Consider the following 19,140-nt stretch of genomic DNA (forward strand, 5'->3'; position numbering starts at 1 on the left):
GTCATTTACTTTATATTGGGGTACCTCACGATTGTGGTGAAACATTTAAGCGTTGGAACGCAAGTTATTCTCTTTCCTGAGAACCAGCTACAAAGAGCCACTTGATTCCTAATTAATTTCATTCTGTAAAGTGCTTTAAAACTATTTTACTTGAGAAGCCTATAAAATGTAAATCTAAGTAAATCAATTTTATCTCCTTATTGATTCAAGAATTTCCAGCTTTCAAGTGCAAAGTACTTACCCATCATTTCTCTACCTCTAGATAACAATTGTCAACAGTGCTTTCTATATGAGCGCAGTCTCTGGTGTAAGGTAGCTTGTAATGGGTGGGTAAAGTGTAAGCCCTTAGCAGCTTTGCATGGGTGGGCTCTACTTGGAGCTTGCCCAGGCTGGTACCACAAGAGTTAGCAGGAGCAAATATTTGTTTTTGTTGTTGAATACAGGTGTTCATTCTCTCACACAGATGATCCAGTGAGTAAATCTAGAGGCAACAGAGCGGCTTCATTCATAAGCAGCATAGCTGTGGAGATTCTCGCTCTATAAAACCAGAGCGAGAATCTCCACAGCAATCTGGAGAGGCTCTGAATCCAGTTGCCAGACATGAAACCCTATCAATAAGCACCAATTGATTATATGTAGAAAAAAACATGCTATATATCGTATTCAGCATAGGATACAAGTCACTGAGAAGAACGGATTGAAAGACTCTTTCATGTATGTAAAGACCTGTAACATGCAAACAATAACCGTGGTGACATTTCACAGGTGTGGACACATTATGAATATTGACAACAGCAGAAAAGACACATGAGCTTCTACAAAAGAAAAACTTTTATTAAAACACATGGAAAACAACAGGACAATTTCTTGAAAATACATCATTTGCTTTATCATAGTCTATTGCTATAAATCCTACCAGCATTGAGCACCTATCACTTATCTCTACAATTACCAATGCATTCTATGATTAGAATCATTAGAACAGATTTGTTTAAACAAAAAAAGGACTACCCTGAAATCAGATATTGCCCAGGTTAACCTGAACACTTGAGTTCAAAGATGTCCCACTTACATGGGGCAAAAGTTTGCTCCTTAGTTGCCAAACAGCTTTGACAACAGTTTACAAGCAGCCGAGTGATTTTGTGTCAATCTTCTGTAAAATAGTCAAACCTTCCTCTTCAACTATGCCCTCCGTCACCACCCCCCCACCCCCCACAGGCACAAACCTCTCCTCTTCAGAATCCAACCCCCAGCTCAGGTGCCTTGGGACATCCTTCCGACATAAAAGCCACCACATACATGCAATTTTTTGTTGTAGCTTTGCTCACCTGTTAATGTAAAGAGCGGGTTGCAATACACAAGATTGAATTGGGATTATGTAGATTGTTCGGCGAAGACTACTCTCTTCACTGCGAGTTTGCAAAAGCGATAGCAACAAAATACAGCATGAACATCAGGGCTTCCCTATAGCAGGCTGAAATGTAAGCCAAAACTCTCCTTACCTGAATATGGTGATGCAATAAAACACAAGGGCCTGTGGATTAACAAGAAGGCAGATGTTACAGAGATACTATTCTTGCAGTGCTCAACAAACTATTGAGTAGCCTTTGTCATCCACATCAAATTGGCATTCCTTCACTATTCCATGAAATGCTTCTTGGCAGCTGCCTACCCTAAACCATCCTCACCCTGTGCCCTCTTATCCTGATAAATTTGTGCATCAGAAAGTATCATTCTAGGTTTACTTAATGATAATAATCCTTGTATTTGATATAGCGCTTTATCACGTCTTCAAGACCCCTCAAAGCGCTTCACAGAATATACTGTAAAGTGAATTTACTGCATATTTTGTGGGTGAAATTTATTCTCAATAAACACTGTAAAGTTCTCTGAGATAGCCCTTTTCAAGGCTAAAGATTCCTGGTTAAACTGATCATTCTTCACAGCTCATAGCTCCTCCAACATTTGGGGATCAGTCCCATTACTCTCTTCTGCTCTTGCTTCCACTCCATGGACACACTCCTGAGATGGCAAACATCAGACTCAAAATACTACCGCGGTGTGATCTAGTGAAGATACTAGCTAATGTCTCCCATCCCCATTCCTCCCAGACCACCATCCTTAACGAAGGATCTCTGCTCTTACCTGAAGTTGCGATTAACGGATTTACTGGTATCTGCCATTAACTTCAACAGGTCAGGTCCCACAACAGCCCAGATGTTTTCCTTCAACAACCTACATCACAGTTACCAGGCAGGAAGCACATCACCTAAGAGTACAACAGCGACTTTGATAACCAGTAAACCTTCCAATCACAGCCATTTTGAACCATGGTTTTAAAATGACAAATTGGGGAGGTTCCATGGAGACTGTGTGATGAGACGTTGGGCAGAGAAGAATCCCACAAGCATCCTCATGTAACATTCCCTGTTTGATCGTGCCTTTAAGAAGTGTTGAGTAAGGCTCCAAACATTCCAATGGACAGGGAGTTGAGCTCATAGCTCCACCACTCCCCAACACTGCCTTATTAAAGTTACTCCACCAGCCCAGACCAGTGAATTGCGTGTGGAAACAATAGGGTAGAAAGAGACAAGAAAAACAAAGATGCATTTACCAGGGTAATCAAGTAGAGTTTAGCAATGCAGTATTGTAGGACCAGGGAAGCCATCGCTGAACGTGAAGGTAAAAGCATAAATGAAAGATTTTAGAAATCACTTACCTGGAAAAGTGTGCTTAAGAGCGGGATATATTCATCCTACCTTTCAGTCTGAGGATCTGAATCTACACAGTGGCTGACACTCCAACATGTAGCCCATTACCTCACAAGTGTTTTCCCCCCTCCCATCGGGTGTTTAGCTATGGCTTAAGGTGTAACCGTCTGATAAAGTAGCAGCTCTTACTGCGGCTTGGGACATCTTCCCGACCTGAAAGAGCTTTACAAATGTAATTTTGTTGTTGTTACAACCAATTTAAACACGCCATTCGCTACAAGGAGAAATTAGACAACACATCATTTCCTTTAAAGACCATAAATTCTCTAGAAACATGGGGGAGTGGGGGAAGGAGAGAAAGAGGCAGCGCATCTTATGCTCATTAATATAAGGGATGCGAGCACTGGAAAATGGAACACTCACTACTATTTATCAATTGGATACTTATATCATGCAGTCTCCAATCATGTACAGAATGCATTAGATGCAGAGTGAAGCTTCCTACTTCAATACAGGCACATGTGCAGGATTTGGTGGGTGAATGGGGGGAAGGAAGGATGGAATCTAACAGTACAATCAGAATTGTGATAAAGGTTATGGTAACCTAACCCTAAAAGCATTACGATTTATAATTGAAACAATTATACAGGTCAGGATTCAAACGCAGCACAATAACTTTTACATACACCAAAGTAGCAGGAAAGAGGAACAGGTTTCAGGAGCGAGAAGGGTCATTTCAGGACAGAAAGGAAGCTGGTACTCATTACCTAGTGCAGGATCACGGGAGAGAAACTAGATGATGAGTGGACACATGTTCGCAAGGGAAACTCACACTTAATCTTTGCTAACTGTCTCCAATAAACACAGTGCAAGTGCACAAACGCTGAGTTCACGCTGTCTGACTGATCAGCTGCCTCATTGGTTTCAAGCCTCTCATCCTGTAGAGAACATTTATTTCTAAACTTGGACAAATTCCACAGAGACAGGGGATATTTTATTATTCGGGACTGGCATCAGACCAGAACACAATAGCTACTGTAAAGGAAAGCCTCACCGTTTCATATGGATAAAGTCTCCATTTATGAGACTGTATAAGACTCCCCAGAGAGCCATAAGGAAAACCAGTATTGCAATAGTATGAAAGCATGTATTCAAGTAATGCTGCAGTTAACGATTTGTCGACAACATTCTACAAGCACACAAGGTAATTAAGTTGCTGTAGCAATTTTACTGCATCCATAAGCAAATCTATACAAACTTTGGTCATAAATAACTCATTTAAAATGCTGAGCAGAGCCCTTTAGATAGTGCATTTATTGCTGAGTACATTGTGGGGAAAAATGGGAGGACATAATAATAATAATCCTTGAATTTGGTATAACGCATTTCACATCAGGACGACGCCGCAAAGTGCTTCACAGGATTTTACTATGTGAGTGATTTGTGCATTTTGTGGGTGAAACGTAGATTTTTGTGTAGTTTTCAAGACAAGACAATTAGAATAAAAAATGCACTTAAATTGGATAGCATCTGTTAATTCTGGAACAATTCAAGATTGGGAACCTAAAGATTTAAAACCGATCATCTTAAGGGAAGTTTTTAGCGATAGCTGATTGTGTCAGCAAAAGAGAGGGTAGGTAAAGAGGTCTAACTTATAGTATTTCTTTCTGTGCTGGCATAACATGCTTTAGATTATCATAGTACTAATTCCAGGAAAACAATTAAGAAATACCCCACATTAGAGACCATGATGTAGGAATTTTAAAATGTAATTTATTTTGGTTTTGCAACCAGTTAGATGTTAATGTTGACCATTAACACCCCAGATCAGTTAGTTAGACTACAATGCTCTTTTCGAGTCCTGAACTCTATGGTATTATAAACATCCTTTGTTCATTTTCTTAACGGGCTTCAACTGCATTAAACACAATTGCAAAGTGCCCATTATGTAAAAGAAACATCTCTTTAACAAGATTTTTACAGAATGATGAATTAGAAATTAAATGAATATTATGTGCCAATTAATTAAACGTTATAACATACACAACTCAATGTGAATGGAGGAAATTAGAGGGGTGTGGGGGGGGGCGGGGAAACAATACTGTATTTAGTCATTGAGTCCAAGGCATGCAATGAAAAACCTCCCAAGCAGGTGGATGAGATGTTAAACTTAGGTTCTGTTGCCCTGTTCAGATGTATGTTAAAAATCTCATGTCGTGAGTTGAAAAGAGAATAGAAAAAAATATTTCCTCTCAGTGTTATGGCCAACAATTCTTCAGACTAATTGTCATTCTAATTTGTGGAGTCCTGTAGCTCAGTGGTTAGAGCACTCGCTTTGCAAGTGAGAGACCTGAGTTCAATTCCAGGCAGAGGGCCAACCTTGGGCAAGTTTCCTTACTCCACACAGAGCCTAATAATAATCCTCCAAAAAACCAAAAACAATAATTAAATTGGTCATTTTCAATCTACGACTGTTTGTGGGACATTGCTGTGCGCAATTGGCTGCCGCGTTCGCCCACAAATATACAGTCAATTCACTTTACAGTGTGTTCTGTGAAGCGCTTTGGGACGTCCACCTGACGTGAAAAGCGCTATATCAAATGCAAGGATTATTATTATTATTATTCACTTCACTGCTGTGCATGGGACCTTGATGTGGTTAAATTGTCTCCCCAATTTGTCAACAAATGATACCACACTTCCGAGACCCATTACCTGCAAAACGCTTTGCTACGTGCCAGGCGCCGTGCCAAATGCAAAGATTATTATCAATAAGATCTCAACTGCAGAGACTCACAGGCAGGTTGATCTCAAGATTCAAAGGTTGGACTTCAGCTCACAATCATTCTGTTCCAATGCAAAGAGAGATTAATTCATGCCAACTGATAACCAATTAGAACACAGGGAAAAAAAACCATAAGGATTTATTAACCCTATTAATTTTGATGTTAGAACTAGACTTGTCCATTTAAGCAAAAAACTGATTCAAGATTTTCTTTCCAAGTGAGTAGCGGCTTGTAGTTACTGTAGTCTAAAAACACAGAAAACCTGAAAAGAATAACTCCTTCCTTCCTCTTCTCCCTTCACACCCATTTGGAATTATTTCTTCTTCTGAAGCACATTAAAATTGAATCTGAGCAATCCCAAACCCTCTTGTTTCGACAAATCATTTTTCAAAATCTTTGTTGAACAGATCATCAAAAACAGGAAGTTCGGACCTCTCTGCATAAACTAACAGTTTATGGGGCACTGTGTAGCACATTGTGCACTTAAACGCTGTGCCAGAACATTTTTCTTCTTTCCCTATCCAAACATTCTCTAGCTCTTGGTGTGATTAATTCATGCTATTAATTACAACATAGAAGAGGGGGGGAAAAAAACAATTGTTTGGAGTTGTATTTCATTGCTTAATCTTTTCCCACAAAAATACAACTTGAGTTAGCACACAATTCCAATCCTTAAAAATAAAATAATCCTCGTATTTCATACAGCACCTTTCACATTAGCAGGGCGTGTCAAAGTACTTTTGGACTGTTAGCAACAACCACAACAAATGATATTTATATAGTACCTAGCACATCAGAAAGATGTCTGAAGGTGCTTGACAGTTAAGGGTTTACACCCAAGTTGGGGATTAGAATCAAGAGGGGCGAAGAGTAGGAAGGCACGATCAAAAAGGAAGGTCTTGAAATGGGCCTTGGGCAAAGCGATGGGATTCCAGGAAGGAGTTCCAAAGGGTGGGAGCAGAAAAGCTTAAGGCCCGACAGCCAATGGTGGGATGGGTAGGGCGGGGGACATTGAGCAAGCCGGTGCCCATCAAGTGGAGGGAGCAGACAGGTTGGTATGCTGTTAATAGGTCGGAGTGGTAAGGGAGGAGAAAAGTAAAAATATTACTTTCTTACCGTAAAATTAGTCAGGAGTGAAGCTAAGCGTTCAATATTTAATAATAATAATCACTACGATGTGATATAGCACCTTATCACATCGTAGTGATGTCTCAAAGCGCTTCACAGGAATATACTGTAAAGTGGAGTAAGTGTATTTTGTGGGCAAAACGCGGAAGCCAGTTATTTGGATCTAAAATAACACAGCTAGTTCCTTATACATAGAAAGATGAAAATCAATTCCCCATTTACACTGTTCCTCACAGCAGGCCTGCTTCACAAACTAATAATACAACGTTCTCCTGCTGGGGTACACTTCAAGTTTGTAGAAATCAGTGGCAGATCTAAGGGGACCTGGATAAATATTTGAAGAAGATATTGTATCTAAAAAGGGGAAAAGAGTAGGGACTTGAGATCAGTATACAATCTCCAAAGAATGCCCTAGCACAGCAAGGTCAAATAGTCTCCCTTGGCTTTGTAAGTGGTTTGATTCCATGATCATCTATTGCAATTTAAGTAAGTTTAAATAAGTTTATGCTTTATATTGGAGGGTCACATGCTTGCAATCCAGTGCAGGATGAAGACTGGAGGACACTTGACAACATAACCGGATATACATTTTTAGCAGATCTGACCCCAGTTTGCAATTATAAAAAAAGTGAGAGAATTCCATAAGGCATCAAACTCACCTTAACAGGAACACAAGAGTGGGTCTGTTCTGTAAAATTCTATAGTACATTGGCATTTTCATTACGAGGCAACTATACAAATACAATATGACCTAAATAAAGTTTGTAAATCTCAACATTTGAAAATGCATGCTTCCTGTATCTTTAACATTATAAAAATACAAATGCAAAGTTAACAGAGTTCATTAAATGCACACACTGAAAGTTTTGGTACAAAAGCTTTCATGGCTTAAAGTGACATTGTTAAAGTGGCATATTTTACCTCCTAAAGAAAGCCCATGATATATCAAATGCATCAATTGAAAATAATCAACGGTACAAGAATGGATAGCTACAGAGCAGATCTATCACCAAAAAGTAGATTAAGTGAGCATCTTGTTGACATTTCATTTAAAAAATGTGAAGCAGATGGCAGTGGATTAGATGCTTGCTTTGCTTTTCACCTCTAGGATCTGGGCTGAACCCAGCTCAGACAGATTCAACAATCTCTTCAGTGTTTTGGCTATAGGAATCTGACGTGAAAGGACTTTGAACAAACTAGTTTCTAGTGGGCAGTATCTTGCAATGCAATTCAGAATTCTCAAATCAGAATATGACCTAGGATTGCTAAGGTGGGAAATGGGAATGTCACATTGTTGGGAGCAGGGCTGAGCACTTTTTAAAACTTTAATCTGAATCCAGTAGTCCACCACATGATTTTTGAGTGCTTGAAAAGGACACTGGGTACACAGGGAGAAAGTGACCAGTCTTCCAGAAATAACACCCTCAATATGAAGAGCACAATATTCATTAAAGAAATTGAGCAAAAAAAAGTCACAAATACATGGATGAAAAAGTGCTGGTAACAATGGTCGGGAATGAGCTTGGTATTAGTGTGCCAAACAATACGAGGAGGGGAATTAATTACATTTGCTACCAATAACTCCTTCCTTTATTCCCAGGTAAGCAACCCCTCCTCCCTATTGATTGCACCCTGCCCCCCATCAACCAGAGAAACAACACTGAATTGCAGCAATGAATGTCAGGAAACTTGAACCAAGACAGCACAATTGGTGCGAATCGAAAAGGTCTTTGATTACAGTTAGAGCAAACCAATTGGCCATTTTCCAACACTGAAACGTTGTAGTTTTAATCTATAGTAACCTTCGTAAAATTAATATGTGCAAACTTTAATAATGCATATCAAATAGAAACTATATCACTGCAGGAAAATGCTTGGAATTATCACCAATATTACAAATGTAAAGGAACTTAATGGAGATTAGTTTCATCTAGTTTCTGCAATCATCCATGTGAACAAAGAAACCAGCAGAGAAACTCCTCCAAGCCAATTCCCTTAAGTTACCAGCACTTAATCCTTAAAATAAGCAGACAAAATACATGCAACAAAAATGCTAATTGTTTTAAATAGTTACTTTGCTTTAGAATGGCTACTCATGGCAAAATTCACCTTTCTCAGCCTGTTGCTGTCCAATTAATTTCCCAATTATTATTAAACCACAAATGGCATATTCCTCAGGAGCGGAAAAGTTAGTTCATAAACATTTCATGCATAGCTGAATCATATTTTGACATCAATTATGCAAGTTGCATTTTTAATGCAATTTTATATCCTGTAGATACGGGGCAGAAAATTGTTGTTTTAAACCAGAAAAAGGCATAAAAGAGCATGAATTATTCACCACATTAAACAGTGCCAGATTTGAGCACTAATACATTATGCAAAATGTTTTTGCAGGCTCCCAAAACAGAATTAGACAATAGGAGCCAAGTTCTATTAAATGCAACAGAATTGCATATACTGCAGAAAAAAAATCAACAAGCTTCCAGGTTAAAAAAAAACCCAGGTGTCAAAAAGCACCAATAAAGTACTGAATAAAGATGCACAAAAGATTACATCAGATTCATTTTCTAACCACTAATGCTACCAAAACATACAACACTCCCACCGCCCATGAACTGAAGTTATTACACATGGATACAGATTATCTGGTTAAGGATCAGAGCCGGGGGGGAGAGGGGGCACTGAAGTTAACAATATCCAGGTCTGCACGTAAGACTGTAAAAAGGAATATTCGCACTCAAACCAAAAAAACATGGTGCACATTGTACTGCAATACAGGATTCTCTAAGATGGGTTGTGTAGACATTTGTAGACAATGGAGGCAAGGTTGCTAAATATTTCCATACCCAACAAGAAAAAAAGGCTCATACTGTTTACATTTACATTAAGATAATATGAATTATCCGATTTCATATTCCTTTTTGGCAACATTGAAATTATACACTAATAATGTACCCAGCAACTGAATCATAAAGAATTAACTGGATCTTAAGGAATTAATGCAATACCATATCAGCTGTCGCACTGACTGGGTTGTTAGCCACCGCACCATCTGCACAAAGTTTATATATTAAGTTCTTTTAAAATGTAAAAACTATTCAGCATCTGTTCACAAAAACAGGAGAGCTGTGTGCAGACAGTCTCCGTGAACATTTAAAGCTGGAATTACCTTCATTTTGTGGTTTTCGTGGGTGTGAGTGGGGTTGGGAAGAGAAAAAAAGGGAAGGGGCATAGCTGAGGTAGTTTTAAGATCTAAACATGATCAGAAAATACAAATCTTAACTTTATCAAAACGTTTTTGTTAACATTAATAATTCATTCCTATTTTAAAAACCTTACCTTGGGTGCACGTGCACGCACACACACAAAATTTTATCAATAATGTAAACACCACTGTAGACTGTCAATCCAGGTTGATCCAACGGTGGTAAATCAAGTGTTGCCTGGCAGACGTCCTCTTGGAAATGCTGGAGCACAAGGACTTTTCCCCATCCTTTACAAAGCGTTTACTTAAGATGCCACACGGAACTCAGACCGGCTGTCTTCCATTAATTAGCAGTGCAGTGCAAGCTTATCAGCTAGTACTAGGCAAATCTATTTTTTTTATGTATAAAGTGGACCTTCTGGTCAAAACATGGAGTCGAAATCTCATTATGATGAGTTGAGAGGCAATAAGGAATAAATGAGTTTGGGCACCTGGGAAACGCATGCACATCCACGGGGCTTGAACCGTTTAAAAGCCACACGTATCCGTCAAAAGTGGCACGGCAACATAGTAAAGAGAGCACATTAGAATTGCTAGCCCTGAAGAATTCTCAGGTGTATAGTAACTTTGCTTCCTTTCCAAATTAAGCATTCACAACTGTACGCTTTTAACGCTCCTGGATTTGGGGGCACAGCCTCAACAATCTGGGCAATGCTCACGGAAAGCAGGATTGGTTTTGGGTCAGGCACGCAACGCCTCAATTATCTGCTTTGATCATGGGCAGTAACATTTTTCACATTCTTCCAAAATAAGGAGGCAATACACTTCATATTTGTCAGGTCAAAACACAAATCAAAACATAACTTGCTCAGCAATTGTGGATCCTCCAAAGAAAACGGCACCAGGACGATCAGACGGCGGATCAATTCTCAAACAATTCAGATCAGGGATTCACTTTTGTTCCTCGAAAGACATGGTTAAAGCAACTGTGAACGCTTCCTCCTCAAATAATGGGGGCTTCAGCAACAAAAGCCCCTTGCAGTGCACACAAAAGGGCGTCATTTTTTTGGCTTCATCAAACTTACTCCAAAGCAGATTTTTTTTCCTCAAAAGAAAACACATTTTATTGATTTTGGATGACAACACAATCAGCTCACAGTGTGTACGTGTGTTTGCGATAGCCAGTATTCAGCAGGTTGAGCCAGAAAATGCCTTTTCTCCTTTTTTTCCTCCCAGTAATCAGCTATAAACAGCACACAGCAAGGAGATCATTTTTTCCCCTCAAAACACAGGACCTGGTTTCACAATAGCAGATACAGGAACTTTTTTTTATATATAAAACTGCCATTCCAGTGAATTATGCAGCCTTTTTTTTAAAAAAACAAACATCAACAAAAATCTTTCTTTCCCCTGCAAACGGCCATCTTATTTCACACAAAAAATTGTCTTCGTTCTAAATTCCAGCCGAATATTTCTTCCTTAGTTTTGCCATTCAAATATTCTGTCCCTTGGGGTTATTTCAGGAAAGAAACATCAATTAGATACAAAAAAAATACATGCAACAGCAGTATTGTCTATAGAACTATTAACAAGAATACAATAATTTTACACATTTCCTCAAAAAAAATTCAGCACTAGAGAAATTCAGTTGGCATGCTACTGAGAAATATTTGCTCTGTCCTAAGGCACCAATCCCTAGCTATTTATTTTTTATAGATAGAAAGCTGTCAAGACACTGTGCAAAAGCTGATTTTTTCCTCACGGTAAAAATAAAGCACTATTTGAAATAATCCTTAAAGAAGATTATCAACATGCAAATCAGAATACAAAGATTCCTTGTAGCTTTACTTAATCCTCTTGACACTTTTGCAAGAACTAATATCAACATTTGTCAGCAGTTTCTGGTCTCTTTGGAATCAAGAGTACAACTAAACATACTAAATTGCAAGGACGACACAAGCAGTACTTATTTTCTGCACCACGGAGTGTCAGGATATTGTTTCTCTCATTTAGAGAGTGAGGCTTGTGGTTGCCTCAGGAAACAGGTTAACACAGTAAAACAAAAATGATGAGTCAGCCGCCTTGCAGCAGTTTTGAGAGGCAATTGTTTAGGCCTGAGACTAGTCTTATCTGCTTGCCACCTCAGCTGAGGAATGACAGGAGAAAATCTAGCCAAATAAGGCTGGGTAATACACAGACAAATAACATAAAAGACACAGTGAAGATCTACATAATCAGCAAAACAAACTTGTTCTTTAGTAGATGCATGTGATTCACAAAAATCAACTCACGAGTCTGTGCTTAAAGAGGGAAGAAACAATCTACCCATCACCATTCATTCATAAATAGCCCAATTTGACAGATTAGAAAAAAAATCAGCTTTTGCACACTTCGAATTTAGAACAGCCTGCTGACATCTTAATATCGGCTACAGATTGATACCCCATATATTGTACACCCTAGTTTCCTTAGGGTCAAGGGACTATGACAGATTGGGAATAAACCAACACAAGAGTGTCATTTTACATGTTTCACTTCACCACTATTAAAATTATTCAAAATACTCGAGTGCATACTGACTTGCTCCAATAAATTTACATTACTTAATCGCCAAAATTAGGAGGTTTTATAATAATACTTGCATTTGTAATGTCTTCGAGAATATACTGTAAAGTGAATTGACTGTATATTTTATGGGCCAAACACGGCAGCCAATTGCGCTTAGATATTAGTGTGTCAATTAGAGGCCCATAGATCTTAGCAATAGCTAGTGACACCTATTATGGGATTGCATTCACTTCCTACTATAATCAAAACAAAAGCTCCATACATGGACTGAAGAACTCATTTATCGCGCTTGAATCGAACTTCAGTAAAGAAAATAAACGTTTGCACCATTTTTGGCCCAAATTGAATGAAGTAAAATTTAAACTTCCCATTTACTAGCTTGAGCTAAATTAACCGCAGTGGAGTGCAACTAAGCCAAACATCCCAGTACTTTACAATGGAAACTTGTTCATTGTGCTAAACTCAAATGTACAAGAAACACCTTGTGCACTTTTTGCAGTCTGCAGATATATATATATATAAATAAATGAAAGAGCACATCTTTAGTTTCCAGAATATGAGCAGATCAGTTGCAGTCTGAAAGTGTTGTTCAGTGGCTTTAATAGTAAGCTCTAAACCACTCGCGCACAAACTGGAGTAGATTATGATACTCATCTAGCTGTCATCTCATCGACATCCTAGAAATAATTCTTGCAGGTTGGAGTGGGGCGCAGGGAATACAGTCACCATCTAAGCAGCAGTCAGTGTGCACTTGTATTTTAAAAATATTTCCTCATCGAAAGGGAGAAGTTAAAATACATTTCTTTGTACCATACTTTTCCTTTAATATTAAAAAATGCCCATTTACTTGTTCAAGCAGCATCTCCTTTGAGCACCAGATCACTGCTGTGCAAATCAACTCAACTGCTCACCGAATAGTGAAGTACTGTACATTAACGGCTGTTTGTGGCACCATATTAAGGGAACTATTGGTTTGGGGTTGCCCTTAAGAGAAACTGCAAAAATGATCCCAGAAATTGAAGGGAAACAAATGGTGGAATTAGACAAGGCAAGAAAAAAACACACCTTAATGCTAGTTTCACTCTACACATTAGTTTGCACCTCCACCAATCCATACGCTCGAGTTAAAAGAGATGCTGGGTTTTGAGCTCCCAGCCTCTGAGATTCTGTTAGCACAGTACATCTTCCTATCACAGGGCTAGCTCCAGTGTTCCTCTCTTCAAGCAGTTTTAGACAATTTAAGTACTGCCAAACTAAAATGAAAGTCATATGACTTTATTTAGGCTTTACATTTCAACTAGAGAAAAGTTCAGAACACAAGAAATGTGCCCATGGTTGAAACCGTTTCCCCGAAAAGCTTTGGGAAACAATTAACTATATTTAGAAAAAACAGCTGGGCCAAAACAACTTATATTATTGTGAGGCAATAGGATTTTTCCAAGCCATTTCTTCTCCCTGACTGAAGAGTTAGCCCTCTAAAGAACAAGTACACAGGCATCTTTCAGCCCCTTTTGACCCAGGAATCTTAAAATCTTAAGACTTCTGATTAGTCTAAATATTGAATTTACTGCCCAGATTACTTGCTTAATAAAGCAGATTAAATGAACCAGATTATGGATATATTTAACATCACATTTATACAATAGATGTATCCATTCACTCTATTTTACAATCTGGGATTTAAACCAGTTTCAGACTAGCGTCCAAATCATTCAAGAGTACTTCTGGATTGTCTGGGCAGTAAAGACAAGAAGTTCTACTTAACATAAGCTCCATTTCTACTTTAGAGTTAGTTTAAGAAGGATTTCTGGTGCCTAACAAAAGGTATTAAGTGCAAAATCATAAGATATGCCTACAACTCTTACAGCACATTACATAAAATGGGTTGTAAGGTGTCTGTATTCCAGTAGCTATTACCTTATTTACAAGAAGACTATAAAACAAATTGCTGATTCTGAAATAATCATTCTGTCCTTCAGTAATACTAATTTTAAGGAGTTGTATGACCCTAGAGCTGGATCTGTGTTTCTGATAAGGAAATTGCTTAAAGAAAATGTCCTGGCTTTATCCCCTATTGGTATGCGCTACCTTAAAACAATGCAAGGATGATAAAGCTTTGTACAAAAATTCTGGTTTATACTCAATGCTGACACACAGCATGTGTATTGTTATACAGTATTGGATACTTGGGGGGGGGGGGGGGGGGGGGGGAGTGAAGCTAACAGGGAACAGAAATTAAGGACTCAATCAACAGCAGAATTTCCAGCCGGAATTCCTTTTAACAAACAGAGAGAGGGTTTAGAGTGACCATGTGTACCCACCAAAACGAGATGGTGAACATAGTTCAATGTAGTTTAAAATAAGGCTGCCACTCTGTCTTTTCAAACACTAACGTTTCTCACTTCTGCATTAATTGGGTGAGACATATCAGATCGTTGCTGTCGCCGACCGCTTTACAATCTATCCAGAGTTGGCACTGCGTTTTCAAGGAGACACTCCCATCAAGACAGCCAGCCAGATCAGTGGACCTTGCTTTCACTGGCGGGTCAGTTGAGTGACAGACAATTCCTGGGACTCAACCCTTTTGACAGCCTTATAAAATTACAAAACACACATTGGAGGGGGGTGGGGTGGGGCACAAAGTAAAATATGACGCTTACAAAAATTATTTAAAAAAACATTCTGAATATTTACACCTCCCTCACTTTCTGTATCCCCAGATCACAATACACATACTGTTATCACTGCTATCAGTACCACTTCAATGTTTAAGCTGTACCACGTACAATTATTATAACCAGACAGTCTTCTTCAGATTTGGCCAGCGCTCGAGCAGAGGTTTCCAGATACTGCTGAGAGAAACCACAAGGGGGGAAAGCATGCAGCACACCCATGTTGTCCTTCTCTTTGCTTCCGCCGACTGGCAGGCTGATAACGCCAGCAGCCTGCTTTTGTTTTAGATAGGATACCAAGTTCCTCAATGGTCGTTGTGGTGATGTGGCCTGCTCAAAGGCCCCTTCCACATTTTCTACGCTGTTTGATGCGGGTACGGCCAAAAGAACGCAGTAGCCATTAGAACCCGATGCCTTGATGCGTCTGGTTACTTCATCTAACTTAGGCTGATCCAGTCGGAGGCGTTGAGTAATTTTTAACTGTGCTACTTTTCCACCAGTCGAGAGGTCCACAAGCAAGTTGGTCGCCACAGTCAAGTCGCCCTCAAGGAAGTGCATGTTTGTTGAGAAAGAACTGTTTTTCAGAACCAGCATTCCATGCCAGGCAATGATGAGTTTGTGATCGTATTGCTGGAAGTTACTAGGTGCTTTGGTATTGGTGGAGTCTGATTTGGATTTGCTTCGAAGAGGGCTCTCGCTTTCCATAGTTCTGTGTTTGCGGTCTTTATCCTTTTCGATAAGACTCAAGAGACTTCGCACCTCGTGTTTGCTGCTAGCACCTTTTTCTGTGCTGTTCCGGCGATCCCTGCCAGGGGAATATCGTTCATTCTTGGCTTCTGAGTCACTATGCCGGCCACCGTCCCGACTGCTGTTACCTGGACTGCGCTCTGGTGAAAGACAGCGACGCTTTCGCTGCCGATCGTTGCTGGGGGAACGGTCTAAAGTCCGTCCTTCAAGCGGAACTCTCCTTTTTCTTCTTTGGTCCCAATTTTGCAAGACATGCTCTCGCCCACGCTCAAGAGACCAGGTATCTCGGATTTCACGTTCAATGGGATCAAACTGTTCATGAGCATTTCGGGTTCTCTCCCGCACAGAAAGGATGTGCCAGTCAGTGGCTGGATAAATCTCCCTTTCTCTAAAAGGCAGAGGAGGTGAATTTCTCTCTCGGGCCCTTAAACATTCAGCACCACGAGGTACAAGGCCATCTCCAACCAATTCAAAGGGAGGCAAAGGTAAGGCCTGCAGAAATTGCTGTGGATAGCGGTGCTCTGTATCGGCAAAGTCAACTCTCAATCTGCGATCGGGACCGCCCAAAGGAAAACCACGCATTTGAGTACAAGCGGCTTGTGCAGCATCCAAACTTTCGTACTGAATGTAAGCCCAGCTGTCACCCTTTCTGTAGTCGATCGACCGAATGGTCCCAAAGCGGTCAAATTCCCTGGCTAGACCAGCTACAGGGACCCAGGCACCCAGTCCTCCAACCCACAAGCGGGTGGTCGGAGTTGCCTTTCCATAACCAATTTTAATCGGATTTCTCCCAATCACTTTGCCAGACATCGCAATCTTGGCTCTGTGGGCCATATCCAAGTTTTCAAACTTCAGGAAACCATAGGAATTGCCTTGCCCACGAGCCGGCCTTTTGATATCTACCTCTAAGATAACTCCAAACCTTTCGAAAGCAAGCAGAAGGTCATTCTGTAACACCGATGGGTCCAAGTTACCAATAAACAACGTCCTATTAGCTCGTTTATCGTCTTCAGGCAACTTTTCCTCCTCCCTGAATGTAGTTCTATCAATTGTATAAGCAGCACGTCCCCGTCCTTCATAAAAGGCATAATCCCTCTCCCTTTCTAGTTCTCGCTGGGCGAGCGGTGGGGGAGGTGGGGGTGGTGGAATTTGACGTCCCAAAGAACTGCGTTGCTGTACCCGATGTTCTCTGTAGCCGAGTCCTCCGGGGGACAGAGACCTCTGCCTGTGACGGTTTCCCTGAACGCTTGCTGCTGAATAGCCATCCAGTTCGGGCGAGTAACTCCTCCCTTTTGGAGGAGGATAATAAACCTCAATTTTCAGAGGCCGATCATACAGCACCAGCCGGCCTTTCGCATGGCGGGCAGCCTTGGCATCCTCTGAGTGTCTGAAATTCACCAGGGCCACCCTCTCATCGCCGTCCCGGGAAATCTTTACGCTCACGTCTCCGAACTTCTTAAACTCGTGGAACAGCCCGTCCTCGATGGCCCCGTCACTGAGCTGGGAGCCCAAGTCGCTGATTTTCAGAGCTTTGTAATCAGTCGCGTGGCGGTCATTCCTACTAGTCCTTGAGGAGACGGAAGAAACACTTAAATTATTGCTAGTCCTGTTGGGCTGATAGACCTCGTAATCGCGACTGTTGGTCCTTTTCGCGCTGATATTGCGGGTTCTCTTGACGTTGTGGGCTTTGTTATTCCTGTTGATGGTGTTGTTGTGACTGTTCGTCCCCATTTTCCTCTGCTGCTGCTGCTGCTGCTGTTGCTGCTGGTGGTGGTGGCCTCCTCTTCGGTCTTCCCCGCGTTTCCCACTCGACTTGGGGGAGGACACGTCCTTCTCCTTCATAGCTCGGGCTGGTTACGGGTTTCTTTTTTTAAAAAAAAACCCACAGCCCCGAAACTGCTGAATGGATCTCAAAGTAAATATCAAACTCTCTCTCTCTCTCTCTGTGTGTCCAGACTGGCGGTGCCGATGCGATCAGATCAGATAGTCAGTCACTCTCTCTCTCTCTCTCTGCCCTCCACCGCCGCTCCTTTTCATTCACACCCTCTTCTTCTCCTTCTTCTTCTTCTTCTTCTTCGGCCGCTTCTGGGAGTGACAAATCGCTTCCCCGCAACACACTTTACCTCATCAAATCAACGGCTCGGCCGAGTAAGTCGACTTCCGAGCGGTTTTCGTTCCAATTTTTCTCCCCCTCTCCCCCTCCTCCTCCTCCTCCTCTCTCTCGCGCTCTCGGCCTCTCGTGACAAAACGCCAGAAGACTCTCTCACTCCGCCGGCGCCATTTTGTGCTGACTAAGCCCCGCCCTTTCCCCCACGGTTCCCATTGGCCGAGGTCCCGGGCACCCGCCGCCCCGATTGGCTCTGCCCGGACGTCACTCAAACCGCATGACGTCAGAACGCTGCCCCAAGAGATAGGCGGGAGGGGGGGAGAGAGGGGGTGCGAGGTGATGGGGGGGGGAGAGGGGCTGTGGGGGGAGAGAGGGTGTGGGGGGAGGTGATGGTGGGGGGAGAGGGGGTGCGGGGGGGGGGGGGAGGTGATGGGGGGAGAGGAGGGGTAACCGTTTGAAAAAAAAACCAAACAGAAATCATCAAATAAGTGAGTTTTAATCAGAAATGAATGGTTTTAAAAAAAGAAGCTTCAGGTACGCGATTGTTGGGGCTGTTTTGTTTGGGTATTCTTCTTCTGCTTTGTACTTTGCTTTTGATGAAGGGAGAGGGGGGGGTGTGTGGGGGGGTGTGGGGGTGTGTGTGTGGGGGGTGTGGGTGTGGGGGGTGTGTGAGGGGGTGTGGGGGGGGGGGGGGGGGGAGAGCAGCGATTGGTTTTACTTTATTTTGAACCAAAGTTCAGGCCTTTTATTGGCTGTTTGTCTGTTTGTTTTGGGAGCGCTGATCTACAGCTTCGTTTTGTTTGCGGAAATTCCGCGCGACGGAATCGTTCGCTCGTTTGCGTCTGTGTGTGTATGTATGTGTGTGGGGGGGTTGTGTCTGGGTGTGTGTGTGGGTGTGTGTGTGAGGGGGGGGGTGTCTGTGTGTGGGTGTGTGTGTGGGGGGGGGAGGGACACAGGGATTCAAACTGCAACGGTTCTCCCCAAGGAGAGAGACCTGAGGCCTACAGGCGATGCCCCGCCCCCATCTTTCTCTCCTATTGGTCCACCCGCTCCACGTCCCGCCCTCCGTCGCCCTCTGATTGGCCAACCGGCGTGTCGATCACACCCACCCACCTCAAGCCACGCCCCCTCTTGCCAAGTGACCATTCCCACCCAAATAGTCATTTTCACCCCTTTGCGCAAAAACTACTGCGGATTTGCTGGAAATCTCAAA

General features: G+C 41.7%; 1 protein-coding gene across 1 annotated transcript; it reads right to left on the reverse strand.

Moving 5' to 3' along the window:
• Window positions 1-10,837: 10,837 nt before the first annotated feature.
• Window positions 10,838-18,135, reverse strand: rbm15 (RNA binding motif protein 15). Its single transcript, XM_007899438.2, has 2 exons — window positions 15,188-18,135; window positions 10,838-11,340 (listed from the first exon to the last, which is right to left on the reverse strand). The coding sequence occupies exons 1-2, from the start codon at window positions 17,660-17,662 to the stop codon at window positions 11,326-11,328; spliced, it is 2,490 nt and encodes an 829-aa protein (XP_007897629.2). The 5' UTR covers window positions 17,663-18,135; the 3' UTR covers window positions 10,838-11,325.
• Between the last annotated feature and the right edge of the window lie 1,005 nt (window positions 18,136-19,140).

The sequence above is a fragment of the Callorhinchus milii genome, unplaced genomic scaffold (genome assembly GCF_018977255.1).
Source record: "Callorhinchus milii isolate IMCB2004 unplaced genomic scaffold, IMCB_Cmil_1.0 Scaffold19, whole genome shotgun sequence".
Lineage (NCBI taxonomy): Eukaryota > Metazoa > Chordata > Chondrichthyes > Chimaeriformes > Callorhinchidae > Callorhinchus > Callorhinchus milii.